This window comes from Anopheles maculipalpis, chromosome 2RL (assembly GCF_943734695.1).
Source record: "Anopheles maculipalpis chromosome 2RL, idAnoMacuDA_375_x, whole genome shotgun sequence".
NCBI lineage: Eukaryota > Metazoa > Arthropoda > Insecta > Diptera > Culicidae > Anopheles > Anopheles maculipalpis.
The window spans coordinates 28,299,141-28,317,898 of record NC_064871.1 but is presented as its reverse complement, the minus strand read 5'-3'; the positions used below and the strand labels follow the sequence as shown (position 1 = coordinate 28,317,898).

Here is an 18,758-nt window from a genome sequence, read left to right as displayed (position 1 = left end):
ATAAAAAAACACAGAAAAATGTCTAAATTAATAGAATACTCTGTATATATTCAAAGTGTTGCTCACTAATAATCTAAGGACCCTAAATCTAACACATTTTCCAATGCTTCTTAACATTACCATTACATTACGATCTATAATTGCAATTTCACTGAGAAACGGGTTCGCTTCGAACCCAAGATTACATGGCCAGGTGTTATGTCTTCATCAGGTCAATCAAGAGCCGCTCAATTGCCACCTCACCGACCGTCTTGCGAAACAGCATCTCTTGCAGTACTTTCGCGTTCGCTGCCGCCTTGATGGCCGGAAGCAACAGTAGCAGATGGCCCAACCGTACACCACCACACTTTTCGTGTAAAAGTGCAACGGTTTGATCTTGGAGCAATAATACCTCGTGAGCCGCGTACAGTCGGGGCTGATCCGGTCGGAACAGTACCAGCGCTTTCAGGCAGGCTGCCTCCCGGTAGTCAACACGTGCGACACCAAACTGCTGGATGGCACTCTGCAGCTTCACAGCCTGTGGATTCCTTACGATGAATTCTGGTGGGAATATTAAGCAGTGTTGGAATAAAGTTGCAAAATGAGTTGGGTCCAATGGGTTGGCTTACCGTTGTCGATCGGGAGTCCCCACTGTGCCGCCGTGATGACAAACAGCTCGGCCCATGCTTCCTCGAGCAGCAGCTTTTGATCGTTGGCCGGAAGTTGAAGAAACGAGGGTACCGTTTTCGCCCACTTGACTGCCAAAAATAGTAGCTTGGCGGCCGATTCAAGTAGCATGTCCGTTTCGCTCTTACCACCTGGATGTACGGGATCGACAATTCCAGCCGGAGAAAACAACAGTTGATGTTGGTACTGTTGCTGTCCACCGACCGTTCGCGGTGGACTTTCTTCACCCGTACTGCTAACTTCGTTCTCTTTCGCCGAGCTAAGACTTAGAATCGAGCTGATCGAATGTATTGGTGGCGGAGCTGGAAGAGCCAAAGAGTCTCCGGTGATGCTGTTAAACATGGATTCCGTTATGGTCACTGTGCCAAGTTGATTTCCTTCACTCGCACAGCCCGATTTGGACATCACCGCCGCGTTCGTTGTCGTTGTCGCCGCTGCCGCCGCCGAAGCGGGCAATGGGATCGGGACCTGTATTAACCCAGATCCTGGCGGTAATCCGGTGGCAGTGGGTGGTTGATAGGCCGTCGGTGTGGTCCGTGCCGTTGGTGCGGCAAAATGCTGTTCGAAGTTGGCCGAACTGGCTGCGGCAGCTGCAAGCGATTGGGCTGCGTACGGTGAAAGGAAACGGCACGGATCGGTCAGTGGTGCAAATGGACCGGATGCCGTTGCGGCCGTGATATGCAATGGAAGGGGGAAAAACAAGTTCGTCTGGGGTAAGGCGAAGGACGTCCGGGCTGCGTAGTACTCGCCGTGCGCGGAAAGACCATTAACGGTGGCGGCTAGCGGTGTGCAGTTCCTTGGTGCTCGTTCATGTTGGACGGCTAGAGGTGATGAAGGTGAAGAAGGTCGGTGTTGGTAAAACTATCTGGCAGAAGGGGAGTCTTGGATATACAAGAGTGACGCAGCTGGTATGGTTCACATGAGACTGTTTATTATGTCGCAGAGAGTGGGAGAGAAGGAAAGTCTACAAGGACACTACATCCACCAATGACGGTTGTTATCTCGGTTTGCTGATGGAAGATTAAAGGGAAACCTTGTCCTTTTGGTGCAGCAAAAAAGTTTGAAAAATGAAGTTCCTGGCCACAAGTCAATTGTGCTGCTTCACGGTCGTTTTGGAGTTATTTATCAAGAACACTTCTATGACCAGCTCAAATTCTAAATTCGTAGGTAAAATTACTGTCAACGCTACGTTTTGCACATGCTGTGAACGATAATTGTAGGCCTAGCAAAGAGACACCTCAACAATTTCGACGTATGGGAATCTCCTCTTTTGGGGATGAAAAATGGTCCCTAATGATCAGCAACATAGCACCTAAATGACCTTAGGATTTGCTCCATGTTCTTCTAGCATTTCACCGAACTTTCTGCCACCGAACTCACTACCAATTCCATTCTAGCTCTTAACCCCCATTTTTTGGGAGCTATCCCGCTCATAAGTAGACACCATTCTGCTTCTCTCTGAACTACTAATGAAAAAAAAATACGAACGTGATTCTGCGATTCGATCGTTAATTTCAATCCAAAATTGAAATCTCGCGTTTGTCAACAATAATTTTTTCGTATTTTGTAGCTCAACTCTCATTAAAATCAGCAAAAACTGTGCCGCACTCTTGTCCCAAATAGTGGTGGTGCTTTTGTCCCAAAAGTTACTTTATTTTGATATTTGGATTTTTTTAATAATTATTTTTTGAGCTGCCTTCATGATTCGACAAGCTTTTGTCTAAACATTATCATGTAATTTACAGTTTTGTGATGTTTCGTTACTTTGTGTTTTGAGAACTTATTTCAATAGCGTGAAATATTTTAAGATTGCCCTGAATTTTGGCTCACTTGTCCCTATGACACACTTGCCCCAACTTCCGCTATATGTTCTTTTTCATAGAATTGAAGTCTATTTTGTATATTCAAAACTAGCAACTCATCCTTCGCGGCACCCTAAACTCTAATAAAACAAATATTATTGTAGATAGATTCCAGTTCCGGGGCCTCAATTCCTGCAAAGGTCCGTCATTATAACTCTACTGGTCTGTTATCACAGGGAGAGCATCGGGGACCGAAAAACAAAATCAATTTTTATTATGTGAATCAACCAACTGGCCAAACACCGGCGAATATCTGGATTGCAGCTCAGGCCCGATGAAATCCGATGAAAGCGAACCACTTTGGTTTGCGGGTTGAAAATTTGAATCTTGTCTCAGAAAGGTAGAAATGGAAAAATGGTGAAGTGTGTCGTATCAGGTCTCGCGGATCAGGGCGAGCGTGTCGGGTGATGGTGATGTGTGTTTTGTGTTTCTGTGTCAACAAGCGCAGCCCTAGGCGCGGGGTAAAAGTGTCACTCTAGAGAGCTGCACTTAGGGGAACCCTCCAAAACGGGGCAGGAATTGGAAAAATAGGAAGGAAGTCCCTTTATTCAATTTTGGTAATAATTGTTCGTAATGGTAGTTTGAAAAGGTGAAAAGAAAATTAAGTTTTTTGTGTTCAAGAAATTGCTCTTTTACATAAGAAAGGATAATACATTAAGCTAAAAACAAACAGGAACTGAACTGAACAGGAAATATGTTATAACAAGTCCAAATTACTTATCAAAGTTTAAAGCATATTTGTTAGTACAGTTCAAAACTTTGAGCCAGCTACCAATTGATCAGCTCGACACCTTAGAGCAGAGCACAGTAATCGATGGGGTCGCATTTCGGAAAAGTATGAACCAAAGGCCACATCAACAGCAGATTGTTGATTTAGCAATTAGAAGAGTGTTTTGAGTAAATATTATCACAATCCTGCCGGCAAGTCTAGTATTCGTGGAAGGCCGACGGAAGTGTCAATCACAGGATTCCCGTAGTGCCGTCTGCAAACATCGCAGGATCGAGAAGGTGACTCGCACTAGAGCAGTGACCCGAATCGCGTTGCAAAGAAGAGAATATCTACCACGTGACGCGCTTTGTGCGGTCATGTGGTAAACACATCTTTTCAATCGTAGTAAACATCGGCGAGGGTCAGATGTCGATGCGAGTGTCGTCGTCGTGCTGTTAGTGCGGTGGGAAAAGCGAATGCTGCAAAAAGGATGCTTGAGGGTGATGATGGTGGCGCTAATTGCGACCAGGCAAGTGAGAACACAGATACGGTTCAAGTGGTTACGACAAGTGTTTGATTTCCGGGCGAGCGTTTCGAGGTTTTGGGAGCGTGTGTGTGTGCTTCGGGAGTGTGACTTACCTTCTCGGCGCATGTTAGCCTGCAGACACTTGGCAAATCGGCAGGCCTGGCATTGGTTGCGGCGCGAAACATCCACCACACATTTGCCACCTTCCTTGCACACGTACTCTAGATTTCTGGTTCGAGAGAAAAAGGAATTTCAGATACCATTTACAATGACATGAGGCAGTGGCATCGTGGCTTGCTTCGTTCGCTCTTCTTTCTTACCTACGGATGCTGCGCTTGAAGAAACCACGGCAACCATCGCAGGAAGGCACACCGTAGTGTTTGCCCGATGCCCGATCGCCGCAAACCTTGCACAGCACACCGGGACCACCACCGGTTGACATCTTGCCACCACCGCCACCGCCGAGGCCAGTGTTGTCATTCATGGAGATGTGTCTTCGCTGATACAGCCTGCAAAAGGTTAGTGTCTGAAATTGACAAGGATATTCTCTTCTTTAAAAGAATAAAAATGAGGGTTTCCGAACGGACGAGAGCTTCTTGGCAGGGAAACTTATTTGTCGATGACGAATTTAAAAGAAATAACAGTTAAAGTCGTAGCAGTACGGCCAGAATGTTTCTCATGAAAAAATAAGCCCACTAGTTAAAAAATAACTAATAATAACTGGAAAAGTTGAAGAAATAGGTAAAATAGATATTCAGCAAAGTTGTACAGAATAAAAATAACAACGTTTACTTACAGAAAAATTAAAAATCTATTTAAAATCCACTAGTGATGAGAATTTCGTTTTGTTCCCCCGATGGCATAAACGAGCCTTTCGGAGGAACCCGTTGCGGAGTGGAAATTGGGTTCCTCTCTATCAAATTGAAGCTAAACTCGGTAAGTGTTCGATTTTTGCTACCCATGTGAAGCCATGTAATCGGACTTATGACTAACTTTCCCTACTCTATTACTATCTTAATCATCGTTGAACATTGATCTAATCAAACAAAAACTGCAGAAAAATTGAGTTTAAGTTGTTCCACAAAAAGATGTGCGGCCCAAAGACGCGTCCAACGGTATGCGGAATAACCCTATCGGATGAGCGAGTTTCGTCGATTCTTCAAGAGCTAAGTGGGTTCTAAAAACTCCCGGAAAATTCTACCAGCTGCATTCCAGCTTCCGCCAAGTTAATCCGAACAAAAACTTTTCCCCCTTATCTCTAAAAGACATGTCCAACGTTATGCTGCACGCCTGGATCGGACCAAAAATGAACGAGATGTCGCTGATTTTTGCAGTAAAATCCATTTTTTGTGAAATAACTGGGCGAATGGTGGAGGGACCGAGGTTAGGTGTTCCACAAAAAGTTGCGCTACTCAAAGACCCATCCAACGGTATGCTGCACGCTTCTATCGGACTAAAACTGAGCGAGCTATCGCCGATTTTCCACAGAAAACTCCTATTTTCGTGAAAAACCTGGTCGAAAGATGGAGGGATTGGGTTGGAGTGTTCGACTAAAAGATGCGCGGCTCAAAGACGCATCCAACAGTATGCGGAACGTTACACCAGCGGTCGGACCAGCGATGAACGAGTGATCACCGATTTTCTATGGGAATGCTTTGATTTTTCCTCCATAATTGGGCGAAGTGGTGGAAGGATCGGGTTGGGTAAATCTGCAAAAACAAGGGCGGACTAAATACGCATCCAACGGTAGGTCATTCATCCCGATCAGAAGAAAACTTAGCCAGTTATTGCTGGTTTTCCATGGGAATGTTGGGTTTTTCCTCCATAACTGGGCGAGGGAGTGGAGGGATCGGATTGGAGCGTTCTACAAAAAGATGTGCGGACTAAAGACGCATCCAACGGTAGGTCATTCATCCCGATCGGACGAAAACTGAGCCAGTTATCGCCGATTTTCCATGGGAATGCTGGGTTTTCCGTCCATCACTGGGTGAGTTGGTGGAGGGATCGGATTGGAGCGTTCTACAAAAAGATGAGCGGGCTAAAGACCCATCCAATGGTAGATCATTCATCCCGATCGGACGAAAACTGAGCCAGTTATCGCTGATTTTCCATGGGAATGTTGGGTTTTTCGTCCATAACTGGGCGAGGGAGTGGAGGGATCGGGTTGAGGTGTTGAACAAAAAGTTGTGCGGACTAAAGACGCATCCAACGGTAAGTCATTCATCCCGATCGGACGAAAACTGAGCCAGTTATCGCCGATTTTCCATGGGAATGCTGGGTTTTCCGTCCATCACTGGGTGAGTTGGTGGAGGGATCGGATTGGAGCGTTCTACAAAAAGATGAGCGGGCTAAAGACCCATCCAATGGTAGATCATTCATCCCGATCGGAAGAAAACTTAGCCCGTTAACCCTGATTTTCCATGGGAATGCTGGGTTTTTCCTCGATAACTGGGTGAGGGAGTGGAAGGATCGGGTTGAGGCGTTCTACAAAAAGTTGTGCGGCCTAACGACGCATCCAACGGTAGGTCATTCATCCCGATCGGACGAAAACTGAGCCAGTTATCGCCGATTTTCCACGGGAATGTTGGGTTTTTGGAATTTTCCCGCAGTATTGGGAAATCCCCCTTAGTTGCCTTTAATATCCAAAAGCACGTTGAGGAGGTCTTTTGAAACGATTTTTAAAGAAAGAAACAAAAATGACAAGGAATAACTTAAAATTGAAGAAAAAGTTTAAATTGTGCCGGAAAAATATTTGTCTTGTCGGAAAGGAATTATTTTCCAATCGGTTTAAAATTTCCATTTGCTACCTCCTTGGATTCATGCTCTCCTGTTACTCCTGGTCGAATTTTGCCGCATGAAATTGGGTCGCTTTTTGGCCGAAAATCTGCCACCGGGAGCGACTTGCAGTAACAGGAGAGCATGAATCCGAGGAGGCAGATCGCGTCGGCCGAAAAAACGAAAATCCAATCTTAAAATCCAAAATCAGTTTTAAAATCCCGATGCAAAATTAAAAGTTGAATTCCCGACTCAAAATTTCCAACCCAAATTTTAAATTGACTTTGGATTTTAAAACTGATTTTGCAAATTTTCGGCCGACCCGAGCTACCTGCTCAAAAGCATGCTCTCCTGTTACTGCCAGTCGCTCCCGGTGGCAGATTTGCGACCAAAACCGACCCAATTTCATGCGGCAAAATTCGACCAGGAGTAACAGGAGAGCATGAATCCAAGGAGGTAGCAAATGGAAATTTTAAACCGATTGGAAAATAATTCCTTTCCGACAAGACAAATACTTTCCGGCACATTTTAAACATTTTCTTCAATTTTAAGTTATTCCTTGTCATTTTTGTTTCTTTCTTTAAAAATCGTTTTAAAAGACCTCCTCAACGTGCTTTTGGATATTAAAGGCAACTAAGGAGGTATTTCCCAATACTGCGGGAAAATTCCAAAAACAGCATTCCCATGGAAAATAGGCGATAACTGACTCAGTTTTCGTCCGATCGGGATGAATGACCTACCGTTGGATGCGTATTTAGTCCGCACAACTTTTTGTAGAACACCCCAACCCGATCCCTTCACTCCCTCGCCCAGTTATGGACGAAAAACCCAACATTCCCATGGAAAATCAGCGATAACTGGCTCAGTTTTCGTCCGATCGGGATGAATGACCTATGCGGTTGGATGCGTCTTTAGGCCGCACAACTTTTTGTAGAACACCTCAACCCGATCCCTTCACTCCTTCACCCAGTTATGGAGGAAAAACACAGCATTCCCATGGAAAATCGGCGATAACTGGCTCCGTTTTCGTCCGATCGGGATGAATGACCTACCGTTGGATGCGTCTTTAGGACGCACAACTTTTTGTAGAGCACCCCAACCCGATCCCTTCACTCCCTCGCCCAGTTAAGGACGAAAAACCCAGCATTTCCATGGAAAATCGGCGATAGCTGGCTCAGTTTTCGTCCGATCGGGATGAATGACCTACCGTTGGATACGTCTTTAGGCCGCACACCTTTTTGTAGAACACCTCAACCCGATCCCTCCATCCCCTCGCCCAGTTATGGAGGAAAAACCCAGCATTCCCATGGAAAATCAGCGATAACTCGCTCAGTTTTCGTTCGATCGGGATGAATGACCTACCGTTGGATGCGTCTTTAGGCCGCTCATCTTTTTGTAGAACACCTCAACCCGATCCCTCCACACCCTCACCTAGCTATTCCACGAAAATAGGAGTTTGCTGTGGAAAATGGGTGATAACTCGCTGATCTTTGGTCCAATCCTGACGTCCAGCATACCGTTGGATGCGTCTTTGAGTCCCGCATCTTTTTGTGGAATACCCCGCTTAATTTCCTCCAGCCCTGTCGAGTTATTCCGCGGAAAAGGGGTTCTCTGCGAAAAATCGGCAATAACTCGCACATTGTTGGTCCAATCGCGGGGGTGCGAAACTCTTGGCGACCTCGAGCTCCGCCCATAGGTTAATCCGCCACTGATTAAATCCTGTACATTCATTTATTGGATCGAAAGCAATGCTCAAAGAAGCAAAGCAAGTGCTTGACGCTTATTCTGATTGCATTTTGAAAAATACGCTAAACATTTTGGTTGGGATAAACTTTGACACTTGTCTAGGGAAAATGCTTGATTCATCATATTTCTGTGTAGACGAAGATACTAGACTGATAGACACTGTGACTCTTTTCGTTTTCCGTAGAAGTAGGATCCGTTTCCTTTCCGTTTCGAAAAAAATGAACTTTTCTCTTGGAAAAATGGGAAAATGGAACATTCTATCTATCTACTAATAATCTGTATAAACTTCTTTTTTTCACAAAACGCCCCTATGTTCGCGATTATGATGCTCGGGTGTCCTTCCTTATCAGACAAAATCGGTCATTAGGTTTCCGATGAAGATATCTAACCACAAAATGGTTCCACGTTAGCGTTCGTTTAATGACACGCAAATGCTTCATTTAACCTCGGGATGCGATTGTTTCGGTGCGGGAGCAACCTATCCGTGTGTTAAACCTTTCAGTAACCAAAAATAAAATCAAACGCGTAACCAAATCCACTGGCACGCCAGTAGAGGGCAAACCTTTGAATAAGTACCCTCAAAGAGGTGTAACAAACACACGTGCGTACTGTTACCCTTTGACCGATGTGGAACCTAAAAAGGGATCTCACACAGCCTGTCATTAACAACATCAGCAGTAGTTCCAAAACAAACCTTAAGGTTGTTCTCTGCACTAGTCACCCCTTGCGTCTGGGTTTCCATAAAAAAAAGCGTGTCGGCGGGACACGGAACCTCACCGTTCGATTGTGATCGAACTATTGGAAAATAGGGGAAAAAGGGACGCTTCGACGGGCGGGTTTTAGGTCTGCTGTACTGCTGGAAGGGAAGGCAGCAAATCACTACAAATGCAATAATAATGAAGCGTGCGTAAATTGACGGCAGCACGTGACTCATGAGAATTGTGGAACGCTCTTGGAAAGTTCGAAGCAGCAACACATGTGTACGAAGTATGAACACGGAAAACACTTACCGAGCGAAGCGTATGTGAAGAAATGTTTAAACCACAGTTTGTCACTGTTTTAAATAACAAGAAAAAGCAATGATGGATGGGAGATGAAGGTTTTTTGTTGGGTCGTTGTTTTTCTTTAAACTCATTTTTTTATGTTTGCTATCGAGAAAAAAAACGTTACAAAGTTTTCATAGTTTCCGTGGGCAATAGTATTCGTCGCCCCAGCCGTAGTTATGGCTGGCGACGAGAAAAGGCAAAATTTTCTTTCGTTTTTGGTCGGCTTTTTAGCTTTTTGAGTGAATTTCACTCCACTTCTTACGAGCTGCATTATTGATGCGAGAGATATTAATTTCCCATCATTGCATATCACGGACCACTGGCATACGTACCGCAACCCTGGCATGCTAGACAGGTGTGCCGGAAATCGAGACACGGACACAATTATAATTACCCAACCCATAGCTAAGGCACCCTGCGCAAGGCGGAACTCGCCCTCGGAGGAAAACAATATGACGCGTGCAGCAAATTATGCGGTAAACGGTTTGACTTTTCACTTTACCGGGAAAAAAAGGAATGAGCGGTCATGTAATGATGTCAAGTGGGGGTTGCCGGTTAACATGCAGTTGTCCCAAAGCAAGACAAGAAGGGCGTTGGGGGGTGTGTGTGCTAATTGTTATACGGGGAGATTTTTTTCTCTTCTCTTTTCCCTTATCTCTCTGTGGTTGAGGGTGTCACGATGGATGGAAATATGAAAACTTAAAACTTTGTTTTCCAATGAAAAACATGTTTGCGGTTTGTGTAATTGAAATTGAATTTTAATTGAAAAATTAAGTGTTTTAAGAGTTAAACAAGCAGTGCGGAAGTTAAGAAAACAGCTCAATGTGAGGAATTAAGAACAGAAATTTAAGGAACATTCAAAAATACTTATGAAAGTATCAAGCAGAAATATGCTTACAACAAAGTACTCTACTTGCCATCCTGCTAACAATCACGCGTGTAACTTAATTTAATTCTTTTTAAGCCTACTGTGGTCGAGAAGGAGAATTTCGTTCACGGACACCTTGTGATGGGGAAGAAGACACTCCGGCTTATAATCGCGACGAGAACGGAACAACGTGATTGCTAGCTGTGCGGACCAATATCTTTCTTTTATTTGACTGTCCAGGCAGTCTGAAGGTTCTAGATGAGAATCTTCCTTACTGTAGCGTTGGAGACATCGAGGTTTTACCATTGGTAGGGGGACTCTCGATGCTCATCGGTGGCGTAAGTTGGCCAGGTGACTTTGGTTATGCAGAAGGAATATCCCTTACAGGCGCGTTGGAGGTTTGAGGCCTTACCTTGGGTAGGAGGACACTCAAACCTCTAGAAAGAATTGAACGCAAGGTTTAGCTTGTTGTTCCTTCTCTCTAGGCTCCTTTCTCTCTCTCCATCTGGCGCCGAATGCTTCTTAGACCGCTTTATTTATACCCAATTCTTAAAATAGTTTTTGCTCGTTTTGTGTAACCAAAAATTGTTCCTCATTGGTTTTTCTTTTCGTTATTGCATTTTGTACACAAATGTTTACGTACACACAAAATGTGTCGCGGTGCGATCGATTTGTTGAGTCTGCCCAAAAATGTTCCAGGTGTCATTCGTCGTTTGATCTAACTGCTTGCCATGGTTCGATATGCATGAAGCTACCTGTTTTGTGTTTTTTGGTTTGTGTGTTTTGAACTGATATTAAGATACTTTTTAATTAGCTTTTTCCTATTTTCACTGTACTGCAAATGCAAATGTTTGCAATTCCCTGAATAACGTTTCGAATTCGATACGCCTGAAAGTATGCAAACATCGCTTGAAGTCACAGGTTTATAATGTGGCTTCAAGCGATGTTTGCATACTTTCAGGCGAATCGAATTCTAAACGTTATTCAGTAAATTGCAAACATTCGTATTTGCAGTACACTGAAAATAGGAAAAAGTGATTTAAAAACGCTCAAACGGTATGTGGAGTTATGATTAAAGAATTTCCCTCATATCATTCAGCAACGTTTGGAAGTCGCTGTGCCCTTGATGATTAGTTGTAAATTTGTAATAAAATATAAATAAATAGCCGCTGACGAATTACGGTAAAATAGATGCTTTCACGTAACTTATTATTTGCCCAAATAAATCAATTTGAATAAGCAAAACGGCGAGCTAAATGTAAAACGATATTCGCGTTAGAAAAGGCAGTACCGTAGGTAAGACACAGTTAAGCGTAATACTGCCGGCTGAGCTCTAAAAGCGTTCACCAAGAAGATGTCACTAAGGGCGCCCGGTACCGTAACTAATCCTTCCTTCAAAAGCCATCCAAAACCCATTGTTACATCCTTCTGCATGAGTCAGTAATTTTGCCGACGGGCCAAAAAAGGGCCACATTGAAAAAAAAGGCTACTGATTAATCATTTATTGACTATCGATACGGCCACGGCACATAATAATTGATGTCAACACATCCATTGAATCGTTGGTGCCAGTGCGTACCTTCATTGTCGAGAGGTGATGTTGGCGAAATGGGCGAAAAAAAATTTGCATTTTATCAAATCATGGAGAAATGCCACAGCTGCAACAAGACACTGCTGGGACAAAGGAATTTAATCTTAGCCAAAAGCGTATCATCAAAACAACATGAGCTGTGTTCGTTCAATGCAGCTCGATCAGGGGAAAATGGTTTTTTATTGCTGCTATTTTAATGATGTTATTCGATTTTCTAACGTTTAACTCCTCAGTTTAACGAGAAACGTCACGAGAATATTGTCGTATATTATTGTATTTTTTTAATTTATTTAAATCATTTATAATACTTTCTTCTTGGCTAAAGGACCCCTGAGGTCATGCCGGCCATTGAATGGCTTACTAGAGTTGTCGACACCACGTAGTTGGATAGTTAATCCTCCTAACGAGGGGACGGTCCGTATGGGATTTGAACCCCGGTCCGACCGTGTTTATACGAATGCCGTTGTTGCCGATTGTTTTATTTGGATGGCAAATAAGCCAACTTCTAAATGCTATCAATTTTTTAAATTAATTATATCACTTTTAATCGATCGAAAATGAGCAAAAGGTTTAAAATAATTACTAAGGCTTATATTCAATAAATTGTAATTAGATTTATTATTTAGTATTGAAATACAGATGTGAAATTAACAGTGTGGCAAAGAGCAAGATAATGAAAAGCATTTATATAAATTAGTAGAATAAACCTAGTTTAACAACAACAGCAATAAAACGACAGGCCGTTCTAACGCAATTATGAATGGAAAATATATTTAAAAAAAACGATCATTTGATTAAGTGGTTTAGTGAAAGCAGTCGACAGATTTTCTGTCCAACATTTTTCCTGACATTTTTCAACTCTCTTAAACAAGGATAAACATCCACCTTTGCAGAAATTAAATAAAACAAGTCAGTAATGGCAGGCCAAGCAAGATCTGCTGAGTTAATATATTAATTTTTGATTAATTATGTTGGTTAACTTGTTAAAGATTAATCAAAAATAAAACAGAATGGAAGCAGTTTTTATAAGGAATTTTTTTAGCCTATTCTTTGTCAATACCAATATGTCCGTTAGTATTGAACAATTCCAATAGCTTTATCGTTTTTGTGATACATTTATCACTGCCATATTGCTACCACCGACAGCCAAACCTTTATTATTGAAATCAAAACCATTTAAAGATAGAAACTTACTCAGTAACACAAAAATTGCAGGAAAAAAACTGATAACGACTCCAGATATATTCGGAATATTCGGAAAGTCCTGCTTGATGCTCTATTGATCGTTCTCCTATCTAATCACACACTATCACCCAAGCACACTGAACAGTTACACTTACAAATTTGCACACACACACACACTGTGAAACACACATCGACAACGGCTTGGAATGTCCTGGCAAGTGCGGGTTGCTCCCGTGTGCAACAATTGCTTGCCGTTCCGATTGACGTTCCGCTTGCAATTGATGTTCGAGCGCATGTTGTGCGGGCTTGTCGACTGCGTTTTTGGGGTTTGACCTCCGACCAGACCAGATCCCGGTCGGTGTGATCGAATCACCGTCCCCTTCGTCAGGACACCATTGCCATCCTTACGAGGCAGTAGTTGCGGTGCCATTTTTAAAAGTAGGTGTGGTTTAGAACTCGAACCACCGCGCATGACTTCTGCTCGGTCCTACACCGGGACCGTATTTACCTAACCAAAAGATGGCCCAGCAATTCCGGGGTGGAACGGTCTGTAGCCGGACGGTGACTTTCTGCCCCGAGTCTAAGTTGTTTTGTCGGTCCCGATCCGTACTGTCGTGCACCGATACGGCCAACGGTCAGACGTCAGGGGGTGCGTACAATAGGATACCGATTGCTCTGCCAAACATGGCAGTGGCAGCGGCCATCGGGATCGTCCGCTCAATGGGCTGCCCGTGTGGCTCCTCCCAGTGGCGAGTGACGCTGAGTGGGGTTTGGGTGGATTCGTCGAGGAGAAAAAAAACTCTTTGCATAATTTAGCGCGCACAAACAAATGCGCCATGCTCGGCAGCGCAATGGAGCCTTTTTCTCTAAGCCGCCAAGTGGAGCGTGGGAAAATCCTACTCCATTGTACACGTTTCGGTGCTGTAAAGCCCCAGGGGAAAAAAAAGAAGCTATGAGAAAGGAGGAAAGAAGTTCTTAAAGTAGAACAGCCGAACGAAAATGTTCGAATGCTTAAAACGATTTTTAACATCAACGCTTTAAGGTGTTTTGTATATTTTTAGACTTCAAGTGCCATTAGGAGATCAGGTTGATTTTTGATTCGATGGACTGCTTAGCCCTCTCGATAGCCTGCCTCAATTACAGCACAGTTTACATGAAAAAACGCATTTTACATGAAATCACAACAAAACATAACGCCTAGCGTGCATGGTTGGACAGACGCTGGGCATAGACACGATTCAAAACCTCCTGATTCAAAGAAGAAATTCTTAGCTCCAAGACATCATCACAAACAGCGTTAATTTTTTCGACACATGCATAGGAGTCATGGGTCATGGGAATCAAAAGAGGTCCGTGGTTCGGTAATTTTCATCATTGCCCGAGTCCGAAGCGCTCTGGCGGGCATGTACCACTTAATCGAAGATAGTAACGCTGACAATCGCTGCTTCCATTTAAAATGTGTCCTGTGTGTTGTGTCTAATAAAATACTCTTGCTTGTTCGACTGTTCGTATGCGACTGACTGTATTTCCTGCTTATAAACCAATACTCTTATTCTACTTATGACTACTTACGCACTACTCTTACACCTATACACTAATACTATTTACACACTACATTCTCCCCCTTAAACGAAGTTTCTATCCAATCTTTACACTTCTCCCCCTTAAACGAAGTTTACTTATTTTGGGTATTTAAAACGTGGTTGCCCTTCTACTCTTTTTGATCTTCGTACGGGTGGTGGACTCGACTCACTTCTTTTTCTTTTGTAAGACCATTTGTTTGATATAGGTATTCTATTTACTATAAACTTATCATGCATTGTTTTTCGTCTTAATTGATTTTTGTGTACTTTACGTATTATTCCATTAATGCTTATTAGGTACACGACTTCTCCTATTCGTTTTTTTACTACAGCTGGAATCCATCTCAGAATTTCTTTAAAATGATTCCTGTAATATACCTCTTCTTCTTCATGAAATGCATCTTCCACAGTTCTTTTCACAATATCTCTTGTTTGCTCCTTGCATTCATCGGTAATCTCTCTTTTGTGTGCTTCTGTAGGGTTAATTTTTGCGATAAGGGTATGTGGTACATAGCAAAACACTTTTTCGCTTGGTGTCGCTTTTGTTACTGTGCATGGATTGTTTCTATAGTTTATCAAAAATTGATTTAGTTTCCTCTGTAGATTTAATGCTTTAAATCTTGCATCTAACAGATATTTTTTCAATGCATCTTTGACCGTTCGCACCGCCCTTTCAGCTAATCCGTTAGATTGTGGGTGATACGGTGGTGATTTACTGACCTTAATACCTTTTGACTTTAAAAACATGACAAACTTTTCTGAACTAAAGGGAGGCCCATTGTCTGATACTATCTCTTCTGGCACTCCGAAACATGCGAAAAATGTTTCTATGACTTCAATTACATATTCTGCTCTTATACTTTTCATGATTTTCACTTCTATGAATTTTGAGAAACTGTCTACCATTATCATTATCGTACTATTCTCGAAATAAAAAAAATCAATGTGAATTCTCTCAAACGGACGTAAGCTTTTTGGCCATTTTGTGGTAACTACTTCCTTCGGTATGATCTGTCTTGACTGGCAAATTTGACACAATCTAATGAAATTATGAAAATCCTTATCCATGTTTTTCCACCAAACTAATTTTCTTGCTGCCATTTTCATTCTTACAAGACCATCATGATTATCGTGGAACAATTTTACTATTTCCTCTTTCAGTTTTTCTGGCACTATCACTCGATCGTTGAATAGCAGTATTCCATTTTCTATCCCCAAATTGTTTTTGATTTTAGCATACTCTTTTAACTGAACTGACTCGTTTTTTGACCAACCGTATTTTACGTTCTTATAGACTTGTTGCAGTAATCCATCGTTCTGCTGATATTTTCTTATCATTCCAATGTCTAAAATTTCATTTGAAGATAGTGCATTCAATGACACTTCTACTTCTTCTATTATTGATTCTTCTGCTAATGGTAACCTACTCATAGCATCTACATGACCCATATTTTTTCCCGGTCTATGCTCAATTACATACTCGTAGTTCGCTAATATTAATGCCCAACGGCTTAATCTCGCCACAGCTATTGATGACGTTGCTCTTGAAGGCTTAAAAATTTCCTTCACTCCTGCATTATCCGTTACTAGTTTAAACTTTACTCCGTAAATATACTTATGGAATTTTTGCACTCCGTAAATTACCGCTAACGCTTCCTTTTGAACTTGTGCATAGTTTTTTTGTGCTTGTGTTAGAGTCGCAGACGCAAAATAAATTGGCTTCTCTTGTCCACCTATTTCATGCGATAATACCGCACCTACCCCATAGGGACTAGCATCTACCGTTAATATTATCGGTTTTTCAGGATCATACGGTTCTAATACGTGATTTGCCTTTAGCAGTGATTTCGTTTTATCGAAAGACTCCTGACATTCTTTTGACCACTCAAATTTAACATTTTTCCGTAACAATTCGTGTAATGGTCTTAGTAAATTTGCTAAATTTGGCAAGAACCTTCCATAATAGTTTAACATTCCCAAATATGCTTGTAATTGCATTACGTTTTCAGGTGCTGGGGCATTATCTATCGCTTTAACTTTATCTGCATTTGGCGTAATTCCGTCTTCCGTTATAACGTACCCCAAGTATTCTATCTTCGTTTTGAAAAATTCCGATTTTTTCTCATTTATCTTTACTTTGTATTTTTCAAGCCTCTTCAACACTTCCATCAGATTTTCCATGCATTCTTTTTTTGTTTTGCCTCCTACCAAAATATCATCCATGTATGCTATACCTGGTGTTCGTATAAGTATTTGATCAATGATTGATTGAAATATAGCCGGTGCTGATTGCACTCCGAACGGCATCCTTGTGTACTTATACAACCCTTTATGTGTATTTATGGTACAAATATCTTGCGCATTTTTTGATAACCTCACTTGTAAATATGCTCCGGTAAGATCTATCTTACAAAATATTTTCCAGTTTGCAATCTTAGCCAATATATCATCTATTTTAGGCAATGGATAGTGTTCAACGGAAAGATATCGGTTTATTGTCGCTTTTCCATCAATACAAATACGTACCGAACCATCGCTCTTTTCTACCACTACTATCGGACTTGCCCAAGCCGATGATCTGGTTGGTATCAATATTCCATCTTGCACTAATTTCTCTATGTTTTCTTCTACCTTTGCCACAAGTGCGTACGGCACCGCATATGCCTTATGAAATATTGGAGTGTAGTTTGGTTTTAATATCAAATTTGCTTCGAAATCTTCGATCGTTTCTTTATGATTGCCATCAATCAAACTAGGAAATTTCTCTCTCATTTCATTATTCCAATTACTTTCTTCGATTTGGTTTAACTTAAACGTTTTTCTCCATTCCGGGAATAAGACATCTAAACCATCTCGCCCTAATAACGCACTTCCTTTATCTCCAGTTGGAATTATTACAATTTGCAATTTAACCGTTTTGTTTTTTCGTGTCGCATCCACTATCATTTTACCCAAAGGGATTAACCTTTGCCCTGACGCCGTTATGAAACGTAATTGTGTTGGTTCTAACTTCACACTTCTAAATTTATCGAGGTAAATGTCCTCTGGTAATACCGTATTACACGCTCCGCAATCAATCTCGAATACTACATCAATACCGTTAACGTTTAACACACACTCTTCTGGTTCACTTAACTTATTTTCGTTTGATATGTGTGCGAGCGGAACCTCTCTATCGTACGTTTTCAAACTTTGCACTCGCATGTTCTTATTTCTACACAACGACGACACATGCCCGATCTTCTTGCATGTAAAACACTGCCACAATCGTGCTGGACATGTTTGTGGATTGTGTAGTCTCCCACACCGGTAACACTTTCTCTCGATTGCGTGCACGTTGCTCTGCTTGTGTGGATGATAACTGCTCCCGACGTGGTTGTAGTGCTGCGCACCGACGCTACTTTTTGGCGCGTGCCTAATTGCCGCCATTTCTCTGGGCTGCACCTTTACCGCAAAAGTCTCGTTCTGCTCTTCCGCCGCTTCCCACGTTCTCGCGATGCTTTCGGCTTGCTCGAAAGTCAGGTCAGACTCTCTTAGTAGGCGCTTCCTCAACCCGTCGTCCCGTACACCAGCCACCAATTGATCACGCAACATTTCCGATAAAAACGATTGGAACTTGCATGTTTGTGCATTGGCCTTCAACTCCATAACGTACTCAGCAATGGAATGTTCTTTCTGCATGCAGTGACGGAAATTGTAACGCTCAGCCACCACATTCACTTTTTGCTCCAATTGTTCTTTAAGCTTTCTACACAGCTTTTCATAATTGCACAATTTCGGCTCCTCCGGTGATACCATCTTCGATATCAGACTGTATAGTGACGCTCCTCCTAGTGTTAACAGCATCACTGTCTTTTTTGACGCCTCTATTTCGTTCACTTGAAAGAAAATCTCCATTCTTTCCAAGTATTCACGAATACTTTCACCCATGACGAAGGGTTCTATTTCACCAATTAAAGACATTTTTGGACTATTTTACTTCTGCTGACTATAGACTTTTGCACACGGACCGAATTATCCTCGTCGCCAACTGTTGTGTCTAATAAAATACTCTTGCTTGTTCGACTGTTCGTATGCGACTGACTGTATTTCCTGCTTATAAACCAATACTCTTATTCTACTTATGACTACTTACGCACTACTCTTACACCTATACACTAATACTATTTACACACTACACTGTGTTGCTGTCTTCCATAGT

The 18,758-nt window shown here is 42.2% G+C and overlaps 1 protein-coding gene and 1 pseudogene across 1 annotated transcript; both read right to left on the bottom strand.

Annotated features, from left to right (window-relative positions):
- Positions 1-158: 158 nt before the first annotated feature.
- Positions 159-4,247, bottom strand: LOC126557878 (nuclear receptor subfamily 2 group E member 1-like). The gene is made up of 4 exons (XM_050213787.1): positions 4,084-4,247; positions 3,877-3,992; positions 609-1,487; positions 159-540 (listed from the first exon to the last, which is right to left on the bottom strand). The coding sequence occupies exons 1-4, from the start codon at positions 4,245-4,247 to the stop codon at positions 197-199; spliced, it is 1,503 nt and encodes a 500-aa protein (XP_050069744.1). The 3' UTR covers positions 159-196.
- Positions 4,248-14,685: 10,438 nt separating this feature from the next.
- On the bottom strand, positions 14,686-18,487 carry LOC126565925 (uncharacterized; annotated as a pseudogene).
- Between the last annotated feature and the right edge of the window lie 271 nt (positions 18,488-18,758).

Bases quoted from the DNA above. Each gene is read 5' to 3' on its own strand.
- LOC126557878 (XM_050213787.1), bottom strand. From the start codon at position 4,247: ATGAATGACAACACTGGCCTCGGCGGTGGCGGTGGTGGCAAGATGTCA. The intron at 3,993-4,083 runs GTAAGAAAGAAG...CTCTCGAACCAG, and splicing joins TTCAAGCGCAGCATCCGTAG to AAATCTAGAGTACGTGTGCA. The intron at 1,488-3,876 runs GTAAGTCACACT...CATCACCTCTAG, and splicing joins GGCTAACATGCGCCGAGAAG to CCGTCCAACATGAACGAGCA.